An 18259-nucleotide genomic window follows, 5' to 3' on the forward strand; every position below is an offset into this window, starting at 1 on the left:
ATTACCGACAGCCATCTCCCCACTCCCGCGTGTCTGTTGTTTCTAGCATTTTATTATTTTTCCATTCTGTTCTCCCCTTGTCCCATATTCTTAGAGCCACGGGCAGAATGGTCTCATTTCGGAGAAGAGAAATTGTTTTTATTTTACTGGTTTTCCAGCCCCATCTGAGCATGCTGCTCTGGTCTGAGCTATTTAAAACACAGCCTCCAATTCCCAGGTCTGGGAGCAAACACTCTGGCAAACACCTCCTAGTTACAAAGTGACCTTGACACATGTCATTCAGCAGAGTTTTCAAATCAAAATCATCCTATTTAATATTCATAAAGACTTTTTTCTCTCTCTTTCTAACAGCATATGTAGTGATTTTACAAGGAGTGGAGTTGGGAGCTTTATTTAGAGATGGGCTGGAGTCTGAGAAACATACCATCAGCATCTCTCTGATGAACTGAAGTATTAGTTTGGAGGTAGGGAAATTTCGTTTGGCATTCTTCGAGCGAGGAGAGTGAAGTGCTCGATCCTGACAGGTTTGTCTCACTGGGGCTTTCCTGGACTGGTCCATCTGTGATACTGAATTCAGATACTGAATTTATAATGATAGCATTAATAGGTTTCTCTTCTCCATGCTTTTCATTTGTAAGTTGCGTATCTAAAATGAGAAAAGAAAACACACATCACAAACTCACTGTGATCTTCGAAAGGACCCTTGCAGGAAAATTCACATTTTACACTTTGAAAAAATACAATCCTATGAAATGGAATAAAACATTATTGAGCAAGATTATTTTGAGATAGAATTGAAAAGTCCAATCACAAACTTTCATATACATTGTAAGGTTCATATTAATTTGTACCACATTTTTCTACTATCAGCTTTTAGGATGGGGAGTGGAGCAAACCAAAGAATTCGTTTGTATGGATCAGCAAGCTGTCACGTGTTGTGTCAGCCCCGTGGTGTATGATGGACATGAGAAGCCAGGAGACTCTGATACTCTCTGGTGGTCTCCATAAAATCACTATTCATTGTTTTCTTGCTTCTTTATCTACAAACCTCACATTCCTTCTACTTAGGAGAAAAACAAGCCACATGCAGATGAACAGTCTACAAGGTGGATCCTTGCTGTCAGTAAAAGCTCGGGAACACACACCCTCTTTTAATAAATGGGATGTTTTGATCCAGGCAATCGCATCTTATTGGCATTTCAGGTGATAGCCTCTCTGGCTTTAGGGGTGTCTTCTGGAAAACATACCTTATAGCACAATTGATAAAAACTCAGAGGAGTTATTGGGGTTCAACCTGAAGGTCAGAAAAGCAAAACAGCCAGCCACTGGCTCTTCTCTCTACCTCAGCCTGAAATGGTGATCCTGCCTCCAGGAATCTCAGAATGAGACTGTGTCTGAAAGCTGTCTCCTCCCATTCTATATTCCTCTCTAGGGCTGGGATTAAAGGTGTGCACCACTACTGCCCAGTTTCTATGGCAAACTAGTGTGGCTACTGGGATTAAAGGTGTGTGCCATCACTGCCTGGTCTGTAAGGCTGACCAGTGGGGCTGTTTTACTCTCTGATCTTCATGCAGGCTTTATTTATTAAAATGTAAATGAAATATCACTATAATACCTCAGTGTATGAAATTAGTGGGATAATCAGGGGATTTGGGGGGAACTCCTGGCAATGTCCTGGTCAAGGCTCCAGGTTGAAGAGGCAAATGGAAAGTGGAGAAGGCCCGTGGACTCATCTACATAATGAAAGAGTTTGTTATGGAGCCAACAGTGGACTGAACATTGGAATTCAGGGTGCCTGTCACAAACATCCCACACTCGCAAATGAGAGTCTGTGGAGAAGTAGAATTCAACCCTGCTATGTCAGAGAGAGAATGAGGCTGGAGGGCAACTTAATATATAACATACCTACACCTGTAAGCAAAGTCCTGAGATGGAAAAAGAAGAAACACCTGAATACATTCACAAACATGCCACCAGGTGGATCTCGGGGACACCTTCAGGTGGCACTATTGAGAAACAGATAGCAAGCCTACGATTGAGCTGACTCAACAGTGCTCAGGAGGGGACGAAAAGGAGATGGACATGATTTGCTAGGACAATCCACTTCCATGTAGGAAATCCTCTCTCCCTAAGTCCACATCTATTACCTGTTTCAAAACTGCCTTTTCCTTTCTGGGAAAGCAATGTCTGCTTGGCCCTACCTTTGAGGACTGTGATTCCCTGAAGCTTCTACAAAATCCGGTAAGATGGGAAATCTAATGTTTCTGAACCGTTCAAAAGCTCAGATACCGTTGTCCCCAGCAGACCAATCGACTCATCCTTATCCCTTGGGGACTTCACCGACATTTCTCAGGTGATCCCTACATTCGGACAACCCTGGGGATTCTAAGGAGTTCTTCTCTGGGGAGGGGAGGAAATAGAAAGAACAACTGACAGACTTGTCAATCAGGGCTCTCAAAACCCACCAGAGATGGTCTCTCTCTGAAGGCTTGAGCTGGAAGCAGACCAAACAGTCTGCCACACACAGTCATCCTGGGCCATTTTTGTTTCCTTCCGATTTTCCAAACAGCCTTGGTTTTTGACAATGTTTAATTTTTATTCCCTTTCCCATATGCTGCTGGCTTTAAATCTCTTGGTGGTGGTTTAATCCACCCTAAAAAAGATTGGCAGAAGTTGGGATTCGGGAAAAAACATCTATTGTTGACAGCAATTAATGTAGTATTGAACACTGAATGTGGAAGTAGAATTGGCACCGCACATTGGCAAACTCTAGGCTTCCTCTAACTCAAGAAGCACTTGCCATGTTAATAGCACAATGATGGTGGTGATGGTCATGGCGAAAAGGAGGGTTTATTCTCCTTACTGGGAATGAGGGCATCCAAAAACCAGTCGTTTAGCCACTGAGTTGGCTATTCAAATACTGCCTTCAATTGCTTAGCAGTGCCCAGATTTTGAGCCAGACAATGGATATACAAATGAGTGTTCTCTTCATCTTCTACCCAGGAGATACCAGTTACACTTTGTCTCCCCAAGCTATGATGATAAAAAAAAAAAAATCATTGTTCCCTTACCAGATTTCTCTCCTGGGACAATGTTTCCCAGGTTAAAGACCACTGCTGTGTGCACAAACACGTGCGTATTAGTGCCTGCTTTATCCATCAGGCACTAAAATCTATGTTGTTATTTATATACCTTGCCTTGTTAAAATGCCCAGATGCAAGAGTCTAGCAGATAGCCACACTATTGGCATTTTTTATGACATGAGAAAAGTAGCAGTTAGTATTAGTAGGTGAATTATTGGAGTTAAAATTGAAATCAGCAGACGAATGAGAACACTCCAGCTGAGAACCTTTCCTTAGGTAAGTTGCCCAAATATTTCTCTGTAGTCAACTGAGCTCAATCTAGGGCAGAAGTTCTCAACCTGTGGATCGCAAACCCCTTTGGGGGGTCACGTATCAGATGTTTACATTGTGATTCATAACTGTAGCAACATTATAGTTATGAAGTGGTAAAGAAATAATTTTATGGTTGGGGATCACGACAACATGAACGGTATTAAAGGGTCACAGCAGTAGGAAGGTTGAGAACCACTGCTGTAGAGACCCCCAAATTTTTGTTTTTATCTTTGTTTTTATCAATAGTATATATGTCTCTAGTGAATCCTTTATCTCTATCTCAAGTAGCTGTCCTTTAGTGTTGTGCTCCACATCGACAATATCCTCTGTACCCTAAAACTTGAGAAGCATCAACACCCTAAAGCCAGTCCTGCAAATAACTCAATTTGACAGACCTTCTTTCTCTGCAGGCTGAAGTACGACTGATTTCTTGCACACTTGAGGAACTGCCTGTTCAGCTACAGCTACCATGTCTTGTCCATACGAAGGCAGCTCAGGAAGGAGCTGGTAGCAAACCAGGAGGACTATAGTGACTGTAGCAGCTCTTTGCTTAACAGAATTCAGTAACAATCAGTTCGAATTATCACGCACAGTCAGGCCGCATGTAATTTGAATCGCTTTTGCACAAAGTAATTCGGTAACAACCAAAAAGGAGAGTTGGATAGCGGTAACTGGAATGTAAAACATGCAAAGAGTACAGTTTACAGCCAAGTGGTATATGATTCTCTTTTTAATTTTGCGACAACTTTTTTAAGTACAGCATTTTTTCAAGTATAGCACTTTGAATGTAAGTGGTTTGCTACATTAAGCAACCATTTGGAGCACACCAGGTTTGCACAGGGAGAATTTTATGGAGAATTTAAACTGCCATTCATAAAGTTATTTTAACTCTAGATCTCTGTTTATATTTTTATTTTTTTAATCCCCCAGTGGGAACTATCTGATGCTCATTAAAAAATCATCTGACACACACATGATTCAGAGCACGGTCTGTTCAACCCAGAATTTTGACATCTGAAGTGAGTCACATTTTGGGGGGGGGGTGAATGTTACTGACAGCTTCTATTTTTTTTATAGCTTGAATGCTAACAATAATTCCCCCAGATTCCTTCCTATACAGTGTTATTTGACACTGTCTCCAAAGTATTAAAAAGCAGCATGGGCTAAAAGGAGGAACATAGGGAAAAGTGGCATCATATCCTCTCACGGGATGGCATTTTAGAATTAAATAAAGAACCTAGGAAGCTATATTTGGGATGTTATACATAGTTCTTGACATTAACACAGAGAAAATAATTTTTTACGCCTCAAAAATATAAACCAAAATGGGGACAAAAATTAGGAGCTTCCCTAAAGTTCTTAGAAAAAAAAATTAAAGTGTGTCTTGAGAGTCAGTGTAATAGAAAAATTCCTGTTTGGGTTAGGAGCAATTGCAAGAACCAGTGGGCATAAACTAAGCAACAGGAAGACAGACAGTTAATTAATTTTTTATTACCGCTGAGCAAATGTTATTAATTTAATTCAATTAACATTTATTGAGCACCCACATGCAATAGATGAATCACTGTGACAGCAGCTATTCATTTATTTACTTTACGTTATTAAGGAAACATTTCAATGGCTTCAATTTTGCTCACTAAATGTGACTTGATAATTTTTGTGTCCATATATTCTCTAAGTCTACAATAAAATTGTTAGAGATGTGAGTTGCGTCTCTTCCTGCCTGGAGTCTCAGTCTGTTCTTGTTCACAGTTTTTTCTTTTCCTCTTTCCTGTTTCTTTCTCCTCTTTCCCCGCCTTTTCTCTCTGCCTCTTCTTTTTTCTATTTATTTCTCTGGTTTACCATCCTTGTCTCATTTATTCATTTCCTTTTACTTCCAGATCTGCACTTATTCCTTAGACTTGATCCCCCTCCCTCCCTCCTTCCTTCCTCCCTCTTCTTCCCTTCATCCTTCCCTCCATTTCTCCCTCCCTCCCCTCCACTCTTCCTTTCCCCCTCCCTCCCTCCTTCTCCCTCCCTCCTTCCTCCTGCCTTTCCTTTCTCCCTCCCTTCCACTCTTCCTTTCCCCCTCACTTCCTCTCTCCTCTTCTTTCCCCTTTCCTTCTTTCTAAGGTAGGATTTGCCTACTCTCATAACCTAGGGGTTGGTTTTGTGGAGCCTACTTCGAAATCTACCCTGCCAGCCAGTTTCCACCCAGCCAGGCTGTATTTGCTGAGTGTCAATTCTGTCCCAGGCTTGTGTTCATAGCTGGAGAATCCAGAGAAAACGACAGTGTATCAGTTCCTTAAATGCCCGTGCTCACCACAAATCACACTCTCAAGATGGCAACTGACTCTCGGATATTTTATTTATGCTAACAGCCACATCTTTACAATTGGATGTCCCATTTTACCAAGTCCTTCGTTTCATTGAGGTAGGTAATTCAACCTACCCCGGAAAATTCATGGCTCGATTGCTTTTCCTTGTATGGTCATTGTCCCGGATATTTAGCTCAAAAACTATTCTTTGCCTGGTCCCATTGTTCCATTGATAATTTAGAAGTTCTCATTTATTCTTCTTTCAGAAAAGCTCTCAAGTCCATGCCGACCTTTTCATCCCCACCACGACTTGCACCTTCCAGTCTGGATTATCTTTAAGTGGCTGTGTATTTTGCTTGTGGGGGTCTAAGAAAGGAACTTGCAAACACCAAGCAGATGTTCTATCACTAAGCTGTATTTCCAGTCCTTGATTTTCTTTGTACAGAGTTCACTGTGTATGTACTTCAGAGTGGCACTGAACTGACCATTTTTATGCCTCTGTTTGCCGGATGTGGAGATTTTGGGTGTGAATCACCATACGTGGCTGAAGAAAGTGTACATGCTATTATCAAAGTAATGTTTTAACCTTTGCTTTCTGAGCATAATATTCATTAAAAGAAAAAGACCACAAAGCAAAGCAACCCTCTTCCACACACAGAAGAGCTAATATGGCTTGCTGTTACCTGAATAACTTTCCGTTCTCAGTCTCAATTGACTTCCTCATTATGTGGTCAAGTTGCCTTTTGAAACAGGCAGGACCTTACTAACATTTTAATGTGAGTGACCAACTCCTGAAGCCTCTCTGAGAATTTTAAGAGAAGCCTTTAAAAGAGACTGATTTTAATTTTATTTCCAGATCAAAACACTTAGAGTGTGCATTTCCAATGCATGGACCATTTTTTAAGCTGTAACTGAATTATATTTTCCCTTGGACTTGAGCTACCGCATAGAATTTAGTAGTGTAATTATCTGTGGGGGAAATCAGATCAAGGTAGACGCGTGACATTTCAAGGTATAAGCCACCAAACCATTCACAAATTATTGTGGTTAGGGAAAGAAGTTCATCCAAGTGACCCTGTAGAAGAAAAGTTAATTTAACTGGGCACTGTGGTGCATGTCTTATAAACTCTGAATGTGGGAGGCAATGCAAAAAGAGCATGTGTTAAAAAACACACTCACAACCCGGTCTCCAACCTACTAACTAACCAACCAATATAGAAGAACATAACATATGTATGTTGTATTTTTATGTAATGTTATATATTTATGTTCTCATGCATGTGAAGGATTTTATAATGTCTGCATTAATGTTGGAATTTGCAGGTCATTGTTAGACTATATGGTTATATCAATATATTTATCTTCTTGTGCATATGAAGAATTTTTTAATGTCTACACCACTGTTGGAATTTGGGGGCATTTGTTAGACTATATGATTATTTTCTGCAGCTTGGTCATTAAAATATATGATAAGCAAAATATGAGAACTCACAGAACAAGATCAAACTTGATAACATTATTGGAGTCTGAAGGTATGTATTTCTACATTTACATTTTCTTTGGGTGCCCACAAAACTTGAGACAGGGTCTCTCCCTGTAGCCTAGCCTGGCCTGAGATCTAGAATCGATTTGCCCCAACCTCCCTAGAAGCTGGGATTACAAGTGTGTGCCAACACACAAGACATTCTTATTTTCATACTGAAAAACAGAAAAATTTTATAGAGAACAAAGCAAAATAAATAAAAGCCAATTAAAATAAAATAAAATAAAAGATGCCACCTTTCATTCCCCCATGTTAATAGAAGCTGATGGACATTCAGAGAGGGTACATTTTAAAGAAAAAGCTATTTTTGGTTTTGATTGTGGAACTGAGGGACAAGAAGCTTCCTATGGAAGCCTCAGCCGTTTGAAGTGAACAGGAGTGAGCAATTATTTGACAGGTTGTTGGCTGCTAGATTGGATAAGGCAAAGCCTTGGCTTCAGCCAGTCTAACTTTGGGACAGAATAAGGGAGACGTTTGTAACTGTTTTTTTTTTTTCTGTAATTTTCTCACGGCCTTTAAAGACTTTGCAGTAAAAGCAGCGGTTTTATATATTGTGGCTTTGGTTTGACTTCTGCAGTGATTCAACCACAGAGACATACGATGAAATGTTTATCAAGAGCCCTGACAAGATGACATTATAAGTCTTTTCAATCAGCCTTAGTGAATCTTGTTGAAAATGTGAGGGAAAAAAAAACCCACAAGTGTATTATTTCCCCAGAAATAATAACAGTGACTGTTCAAGGTGAAAGGGATTAAGAGCAGAAAGAGATGAACGGAGAAGGTTGCAATGGACCCTACCTAGGCTCTCGCAACAACTGCAAGCTTCCAGTTTGGGGACTCTATCCATTTGGTTTTGTTGTTGTCCGTGGCTTCTTTTCTTTTTCCACCTAACTGCCATGGAAAATTCCCTTGGTTTTCTGCTCACTGCCACACAGGCAGACCTTGGCTACATGAAGTACTTTTATAGGCAGGTTCTGAGCAGGTAACAAGGAGCAGTGCAGACCAAAGAGGCATTTGAATCTTCTTCCGACGTGAAAACAGTTTGCAATTATGAGTCCCCATTTCATTTTTATGCACTTACTTTCAGTTTCATGCTTTAAAGAAGTGTCTCAGGAAATAAAGATGATATTACCCAAGGGAAAAAAAAATAGGGAGCAGCTTTTATAGTTCCGTGTGCTTGGTGGCTAATGAGTTTAGGGCTCTGAAAAGACAAATTAAGCCAATCAGGCTATAAACTCAAGTATGAGCTGTGTATCACATACAGCTGGGCTTTCACTGTTAGCGTTTCATATAAATGCTAAACACTCACTCTGTCCCGAAAGCATCCTCTACTGTGTGAAAGCTGTGAAAGCTGTGTCAGCTTATTTTTCCCAAGACCTTGATGGTGGGTTCAGCTTTGGCAGGTACACTATCACGGGTCCAGCCCACAGAGGTCTGGCAGAGGGCTGTCGCTGCCTGCAGGTGAGGAGGCAGGTGAAGGTGCTAGTGTATCCTCCCAGGGACACAGCTACTGAAAGGTGGAGCTGCAGCAGGCACTTCTCTGTGCCTCCAGGTCCTACAGTCACCTAGCCCTGCTCTCCAAGCTACAGTTCCCAGACGGGATGATGGGAAGTTGGATTGTTTTGCAGAAGGACTCTTTTTGCCCCTGCTGACTCTTCAGTGTAGCTGATCTTGCTGATAGGTAATTAGGATACACTTAAGAAGTCTGTTGATGGCGAGCTGGGTAACTAATGGTTGGCTTTTGCAAACTCAAGCCTAGTTCGGGAAGCTGCCGACACCTGCTGTCCAGTCCCTATGGAAACTCTAAGAAGCTGAAATCCTCACTGTAGTTCTTTCTGAGTTTCTAGTCCTCTGACTATCATAGATGCTTCCTCTTCCTTTTGGCAGTGATTCCCGAGGGATGCACACTCCTTTCATATTGAGTGTCCCAGCACAATGTCTGGCGGAAAGCAAGTGTCACCTGCTTTTCAGATGACAAAAGCCAAGTGGGTCTCTGAACTTTCAGGGGACAATGGCTTCACCCCTAGGAGAGGCATTCTGAATTCACCCCCTCGTCTTTGTCTTTTGCTCTTAGTATCCGTGCTGATCCTTGTTGGTGTGCATATAGTATTTTTGGGCTAAAATGCATTCTGATTTATACTTTTAACTCAAAGCAAAATTTGTATTGGTATGTAAAAATGTAAGGAATATAGGAAGACACAAAGACAATAAAAATGCTCTCTGACACTTCCCATTTCATATCTGTTGTTGCTCTTGGTTTCCCCAGGTTGGAAATACCTTGTGGTTATATATACATATGCATGTGAATGCTTACACATACATTAATTAGATTTTAAATTTTTACATATTAGAATTCCTGCTATATTTTACCTGGTAAAGATCATTATATGTTAATTAGATCATAATTGCAACACTAATATATTAATGTCTATTTGAAGAGCCAGTTGGTGTTATATTTTCTGACTTAAATTAACATATGGATATAAATAAAAATTCATTCTTCTAAGAGTCTTGCCTAAAGACTTAACTCATGCTCCAGGCCTGTGATAGGTTCTAAAGATATCATGCATCCCCAGCTTCCCCATGATTACACTGGCACACTGCTACAGAGAACATAGCTAAGTGACCTGTCAGTGATAGAACTGGGCTTTTACCAAGGGAAGCCAGGCTACAAGTTGAGCCTCCTAACCAGTGTGTTAGACTATCTGTCTCAGCCAACATTCAATGTATTGTAACATTATTGAATATGGTATTCAAGTTAGCACTGTTCTACACCCACTTCCCTACACCCCGAAGATTACTGAAACAATTCAAGTCTTTGCTCAACTGTCACCTCCTCAAAGCATCCTTCCATTTTGTCCAGTTGGAGTCAGATCTTGACTTACTCCCCCAAGGGTCTTCTGGAAATATGTGCTTTGATTGTGATGACCAGGATGGGCCTCACTAGCCTTCCATGGTTAAATGTCAGGGAGGCTGTCAAACAGAGCACTGTGCATCGAAGCTACCTTTAATTTTCACCCCAAACCTACAGAATGTGACTTTGGGATTATAATAATGTCAAGGCTGGAAGACTCTTGTAGGAAGTAATTCAGTAAAGCTTGCAATCAGCAATTTTTCTTGTGTTGGTGTTTAATTTTCCACATTGTCTTATTTGTTTACTTGAGATGGGATGCATATCTTTCCACACTTCAGATGCCATCTTTCGGAGACTCTGTTAACTAATTACTACATCCTAGAAAAGCTCCTAGGAATGTTGCAGGGAGGGGCCACTTGTTGGTCCTGGCCACCCGGCTAGCTTAGCTCCGAAATAACCACACAGAAACTGTATTAATTAAATCATTGCTTGGCTCATCAGCATGTCTACCTGTGGCCAGCCAGGGATCCATGGCATCCCTCTGACTCTGCTTTCTTCCTCCTAGTATTTTATTTAATTTTCCCCACCTACCTAAGTTCTGCCCTATCAAGGGCCCAAAACAGTTTCTTTGTTAACCAATGAAAGCAACACAGAGACAGAAGGATCTCCTACACCATAGGAAACAGAGGGTACCCACAGAATGGGGAACAAAGACTGCATACTGTTGCTAGTGCGGCATACTAGGCACTGTCAGTGCGCCGTCCAATGAAATGTAGGTTGTTTCTATTTTCGCTGTTATAAATACTCTTGAAATAAACGTCATACATGTGAGTTTGGTCTCATATTTGTTAGTTTTTATAGTTTGAGACTATAGGAAAAGATTGATGTAATTTGCTTTCCAGAAAAATCAGTCCATTTTGACTCACACCAAGAATAAAAGAGAAGAATTTCTCTCTTGTTCTGTAGCCAATTCTAGATTTTACCATTACAATAATTTATTTTTATCAATTTGAAGGGAACTTGGATTTGAGTGCACACTTTCCAGCAGCTGAATAAACAGACTTGCACTGCTACAAGGGTTGGGAAAAATTTTTTTCATGCTCACTGCCTTTCTGGGGATTTTTTTCTACTACAACTAGATCCTAGGTAATTTAGAAAATTATCAAGTTACATGGGATTGGGTATTAAAAATACTCATTATGTATTTATAGGTCAATAAATTTTTGTTTTAAGTATTTATTGAATGGATGCTAATTGGACTCTTTAAATGAAATCCTGATTCTTTGGAAGTGACAGACATAGCCCTTGAAGGTTTGGATGGCTTCTATTGACTTCCAGCCCTTTACGGACTCATCATCCATCTAAGGCAGGCTTATATAAGCATTAAGTACGTATAAGGTCTACACAGTGGCCCTTGGGACTCTGGAAGCCAAGCCACACTGGCAGAAGATAAAGAGATAGGAAAGAGAGAAGCAAACCACAAGCTTAGTCATATCTTCTGCACCCGCTCTGCACCCAGGCTAGCTACTGAATCTATGAAGAGGCCCAAAAGAAAGTTTAAAACTTATATTCTTTTTAAAATTTATTTTTATTTTATGTGCATTGGTGTTTTGCCTGCATGTATGTCTGTGTAAGGGTGATGAATTACCTGGAACCAGAGTTGTAGACAATCGTGAGCTGCCATGTGGATGCTGGGAATTGAACCTAGACTCTCCAGAAGAGCAGCCAGTGCTCTAAAGCTCTGAGCCATCTCTGCAGCCCCTAGACCTATATTCTTAATGACCTTCCTGGTATAAATTTATCCCAGTAGTCTCCAAAGTGGCAAAAGTGTGCCTATGGGGAGGCACAAGTCTATCTAATGAAGATGGAGCATGACTTCCTATATATGTATATTTATTTTCTATAGTAAATCTTTGCATACCTTCTGGTATATTCAAGTTAAAATGGTGGTGTCTGCATCTATAGATTTTCTCTCTCTCTTTCTCTCTCTGTATGTGTATACATAGGTATTACATAGACTTGGTATCCATCCCATCCCCTGGTATTTTTCCGCTGAAGATTTACAAGGTTCCCAGTAAGAAGTTTGGAGACCGCTGCCCTAAGTAAAAGGCCAAGGTCACCCCTTTGTATTCTCTCCTACCTAAGGAATTTTCTTGTGCTTTCTTCGGGTGCTCAGGGTGTGGTTGCTGGAACACGGACAGCCACAGCAGCTGCAGTAGTGGCCTGGGTAGACTTTTCCTCTCGGTTTCTATAGTGGTAACAGGATTAACAGGCTCTATTCTGGAAGAACTTGGGTGGCATAACACCTCCCAGCAGAACTATTCCTGACAGGGATGTGCAGATGGAAATGCATATTTATGTCACTTAAAGCCTACAAGAGACACAAGGATTTGAGCTATAACAATAAATAGAAAAAAATCTTCAGCATTTTTTGGTAACCCATACTCAAGTGCACTGAGTGTGCTTGGTGAAAGACCTACAGTCTGCTCTTTGTCCAAGCACAAAATATTCAGCATTCAAGCACGTTGAGGTGAACTCCTCTTCTCCATAGATTTTGGAGTGTTAATATAAGCTATCACAAAGTTAGTCTAAAATTTCAGGTCTTAAAAATAACAGGACAGTTTTGTAAAGTGTTTGGGCCATTTCAGTTGGAGGGGGGATCTACTTTTAAATAGAATGTCCACTTGTTCTATTTATTAATTATGACAGGTTTCTGGAAATTCTTTCCATAGCCTATGTAGTCATTGTAATAACAAATTGAAGGTACTCTCTAGAAGTCTTTGATATAGTTTCTCCTGTTCTTATTTCAAAACACTTGGGAAAAGAAGAATATACACATACATAAGATATAGAATGAACAACCCAGGTAAAGATTCACACTAAATTATCAGTCCATTGGAACTGAAGAAAACTGTCAATCTGGCACTTGTAATAGCTCTAGAGAGGGTAAGAAAAGATCACCTGTTCTTTGCTTGCCCTGTCAGGAGCCATAGTTTGGCTCAGTCTGCTGGGTGGCCACCTCCCCCACCCCACCCCCCAAAAAGATATGTCACTTCTTAATATGTCCAAGAGAAATCCCAACCTGGAGATTGTTTGTCATAGCTGAAAGACGGAATTGTCTCAGAATTATGCATAGTTCCCACTAGACTACAAGTAAGAAGTTTAAAAAGAAAGGAGGATTAGTTAGCCATGATACAATGGAAATGAAACATGACGAAGATAGATCCAGAGGGGCATTCATTGATGGAGGAGGGTCATCTTTCTATCTGTTGTTTCATTGGTTAATCAATAAAGAAAACTGCTTGGCCTTTGATAAGACAAAAATTAGGTAGGCGGAGTAAACAGAACAGAATGCTGGGAGGAAGAAGCCGAGTCAGACAGACGCCATGCCTCTCCTCTCTGAGACGGAAGCAGGTTAAGAATCTCCCCAGTAAGCCACCAGCTCGTGGTGCTACACAGATTACTAGAAATGGGTTAATCTAGATGTGAGAGCTAGCCAGTAAGAGGCTAGAGCTAATGGGCCAAGCAGTGTTTAAAAGAATACAGTTTATGTGTAGTTATTTTGGGGTATAAGCTAGCCAGGTAGCCGAGATCCGGGGAGGCAGGAATGCAGCTCTCTGCTCCTACTACAATTCTTGAAATAAGGAAGATGCAAAGAGGGCAAAGGTCTAATTGCAGAATTAAAATCTGCTTTAGAGTTAGTAAAACAAATGATAGCAAAACAAAACAAAAAACAACCAAAACCAATACTACAGAAGATAGTAGTAGTAACATAGACATCAAATATTAAAAACAAAAAAATCTCCCATAGAATAAAAATAAAGGACAAGGAATTAAAACTGATAGGGTGAGGGTGATGTTTGGCAGGGAGGTCACAGCTTCCAGATCCCATCTGAGAGAGAGAGTGACCTGAAGTAATCAAAGCTATCTGAACATCAGCTTTGTTCAAAGATGACCCTGAAGTATTTACCTTTGAGTAATATCTTTAAAACGTGCACCCTGGTGCATAAAGTTTAGTAAAATGATACCCATAATCCAAGAGAATATTTTGAATTATAAAAGTATTTTTAAAAAATTTAAAGCAAGCAACCAAAAGAAAAACACTAGACTTTATAAGAAAAAATTGTCCTCAAATCATTTTTATACAATACCCAGAAAGGAGCAAGGTAAAATATTGGGGTTTTTGGAAGAAGATAACATCCCATTAGTTTATCCTTGATCAGATTATCATTTCTATGAATAAGTATAATAACTTCATCCTATGTTTCCAGAAGAAAATTTTCCACCATCATAAGCATGTTTATTTTTAAAAGCATATTTATTTTACTTTTATTTATGTTTGTGTGTCTCTTTATGTGTATGCACACCTTTGTGCAGGCACCCATGAAGGCCAGCAGAGGCCATCAGATCCCCTGGAACTGAGTTACAGGTGGCCTTAAGCTCAAGGACATGGGTGTTGGGAACAGAATTCAGATCCTCTGCAAGAAGCAATTGTAATGTCTGAGCAATTCCTCCAGCCCCATAAGCATGTTTCTTGAAAAGATTATTTAAATTATTTTCAGTGACAGAAAACCTAGGAAGTTATGTCTCCTAGTAACATCAAAAGCTACATCCGTATAGTCTCTCCAACATGATTACCAAAATGTGAACTGAACAAGGACACCAATGAACATGTCACAGTGGATGGAGAAAAACCCATGAGGCTTCAGTCCTACACAAGAACTACAAAGCAACTGAGGAGAACTGGGACCAGGGAGAGGTGTCTTTCCCAAAAAAAAGACCACACCAATTGGTTGTCCATTGCCAAACAAATCTGAAAGCAGGCATACAGGTAACATTATACAGACTGGGCAGGTAATATTTAGGAATGTGTAAGGATATACAATACACACACACACACACACACACATATATATATATATGTACATATACATATACATATACATATATACAAAAACAGCTAATGAAAAAAGAGGCCATAAATTTGAAGGAGAGTAGAGAAAGGGTATACATATGGGAGGATATGGATAGAAGAAAGGATTTAGAAGTTTTGTAATTATAATCTCAAAAGTAAAATTAAAAAAAATGAAGTAGCTATGACAAGAAGGAAACCATCAGTTGGTACAAGCTGAACTTAAAGATTCTAAGACAAATCTCAACACACACCTTCACCATGACTAAGCTCAGCTCTGGATTCTGGAAGCATACAGAGGTCTGGAACTAAGATGGTGTGTGGGTGTAATAACTAAACATACCTCTGAATTACTTTTTATTCTTCTGTGTAGAAGTAGCCTAGAAACCATAAGCTGAAAGAGCGCTCTACCGCAGACATGTTTTCTGCATTATTCAAATGCTGCCAGGCATGTTTAATATGTTTTTACTGTTCCATTTTCGGAAGTCTCCAATTTCCTCTTTAAAAATTTGTATTATTTTATGTACACAAGTGTTTTGCCTACATGCATGTATGTATACCATGTGCATGCCTTCTCCCCCCAGAGGCCAGAAGAGGGTGTCAGATTCCCTGGAACTGAAGTTGTATATGTTTTTGAGCCACCACGTGGGTGCTGGGAAGGGAACTCAGGACATCTGCAAAAGTAGCCAGTTCTTTTAATTACTGAGCAATTTTCCAGCCCCAAAGTTTTCAAATTATCTTAATAGTCATTTCAATGCAAAATGTTTTCAACAAAACCTAAGAAAATATTCTTTTCCTGAATATTCTGTTACAAAATGGCATACACCTGAAATACTTTTAGAAGAGTAATACTTAGAAATATTTGCTGTGCACATGCTCAGAAACGCTTCCAGGCAGTGTTCTTTCAAAGGGTGCTATCTTCATGGTAGAGATGAGAGAGTGAGACAGCCAAAGTGAGTGGTCATTGCACAAAGCCTGAATGGCTCTCTCTTTAGAAGGTTCCTTGTTTCTTTTATTAGACAAAACACACACCAGATGAACACAACATATCTCTAATTCTTCACTGAGTCTGAAAAAAGAATTAAAAAAGAGAAAACTGAAAGCATTTGAGAAAAGACTCTGGAAGTGTGACTTTGATGAAAAGACCTCTTTAGGGTCATGGAAAATGTCAAAGCTACAGAGCAAGAAAGCAGCCAGCAAAGTAATCCCATAGGATTACAGTGTGCTCAGTCCCCACGCTGCTTTCATAACCACTGTCCAGCTATCTGCAGCCCATCCCAACAGCACAGCAATACAGACAAGCTTGCATCATCTGATAGGCCGATTTCCATTATATTCTCTCTGACTACAGTGACTTCTTTCTTTGTCAGCTCACTAAAGTCCTCATGGTCTCTAAAGGACTTGGTTGAGCCAGGTATGGAGTGCACACCTGCACTACAGTACTTGGGAGGTAGAGGCTGTCGACTTACTTCAAGTTCAAGGCCAGCCTTGGATACAAAGTAAGGATCAGGTCAAATAAAGCTACAGAGTGATTCCCTGCCTCAAACAAATAAACAGAAACCAAAAAGGATTCAGTGGGCATGGGGTATTGTTTATTTAACAAATATTTGTCTATTGCAATTGTGATTAAAAATTCTATCAGAGGTTAAGAGCACTGATTGTTCTTCCAGAGGTCCTGAGTTCAATTCCCAACAACCACATGGTGGCTCACAACCATCTGTAATGAATTCTGGTACCCTCTTCTGGCATGCAGACAGAACACTGTATACAAAATAAATAAATAAATCTTTAAAAAATTCTATCACGACTGGGTATGTGGGGTGAATTCAATCTATTTCTGCCTCACACAGTGATTTCAAACTCTCTGTGGCCTTTGATGAGTGGCTGAGAGGGTATGCTGCTCTTGCAGAGGACCCCAGTTCAATTCCCAGCACTTGTGTCCACACCAAGAGGGTCATACCGGCTGTAACTTCAGTTCCGGGGATGATTTGGCACCCTCTTCTGGCCTCTATGGGCACTGCACTCACATGATCACACATTCATACATAAACTCATAATTAAACAAAATAAACTCTTTTTAAAAGAAGGTAATTCTCTTCTGTTTTTACCTGGCGTTTGGTTCCCCCAACAAGGGAAGGAAGCCATGGTGTGATATGTTTTCTAGTGTGTGTGTGTGTGTGTGTGTGTGTGTGTGTGTGTGTGTGTGTGTTACATGTACACAGTCACATAGATGTGTTCACATGCCTGTGTGGGTTTATATGCATGTGTGTATCAAGGACAGTGGAGGCTTGATGATGTTGGATATCTTTCTTTTTTGTTCTTAATCTTTACTTTTTGAGAAAGGGTCTCTCACTGAACTTGGAGCTCATTCCTCTTATGAGGCAGCCTGCCTCATAAGCTCCCAGGGATTTGCCTGTCTCTGCCACGTCACTGGGGTTAGACTGGCATGACCATTCTTGGCTTTTTACCTGGACGCTGGAGACACAAACTCAGGTCCTCATGCTTGCACAGCGGAGACTAGCTATGGTGTCATCTCCCTGCCCTGTGCACTCTTGTATCTAAGCTTGGTAGAGTTCAACATCAAGGTTGCATGCCAGTGGCTACCCATCAGCTCTCCTGCAGAAAGTAACAAGACCTGAAGCTTTGCGTCCCAGTTCTCAGGCTTCTAGTTCCATCCCCTACATTATATCGTCCCCCAAACAGGCACAGTAATAGCCAGCACTGCTGATAAAACACTTTCAGATGTAAAGTGTTTAGCCATGAAATTCTTTGGAAATTGAACAGAATTGTAGTGTTTTAGATGTGCAATGAGCTCTAAATGCTGGGTTCTTTCTTCTCCCCCACACCCACCTGACTTTCCATTCATTCAACCCTTTAGAATCTGTTATAATAATAAGAAATAATGATAGCTAGCTCACACTTCACACCATGAGGGGCTTTGGCTAAGCACGTTAAGTGAATTCTCATTGAATCTTCACAATAACATAATGAGGAAGTTATTATGGACTCCATTTCCCTCGTGAGGGAAATGCATCATGGGGAGCAGGCTACCAAGCTTTATTCGTTGCAGACACCTAAACTGGTGCAGATTTGAGTAACAATTTGAATTTTGGTATTTGAAGACCACTCTTCTTCCTCTTGCCTGCTAGGATATGTACAGGCAATTCAAAGATGGATGACTGTGACTTGAAGGGCACTTTGGGCTTTTTGAAAGTGACAAACACATCCCCAGATCCTACTGCTCACAGACCTGCCTTT

At 40.4% G+C, this 18259-nt stretch overlaps 1 protein-coding gene across 1 annotated transcript in view; it reads right to left on the reverse strand.

The window, feature by feature from the left end:
* Positions 1-18259, reverse strand: part of Mdfic2 (MyoD family inhibitor domain containing 2) — a 115189-nt gene that overhangs the window by 9957 nt on the left and 86973 nt on the right. The window contains exon 3 of the mRNA XM_005364937.2: positions 425-646. Within this exon, the coding sequence (XP_005364994.1) occupies positions 425-646 (222 nt within the window). The remainder of the gene's footprint in view (positions 1-424; positions 647-18259) is intronic.

Source organism: Microtus ochrogaster, unplaced genomic scaffold (assembly GCF_000317375.1).
Source record: "Microtus ochrogaster isolate Prairie Vole_2 unplaced genomic scaffold, MicOch1.0 UNK1, whole genome shotgun sequence".
Taxonomy (NCBI): domain Eukaryota; kingdom Metazoa; phylum Chordata; class Mammalia; order Rodentia; family Cricetidae; genus Microtus; species Microtus ochrogaster.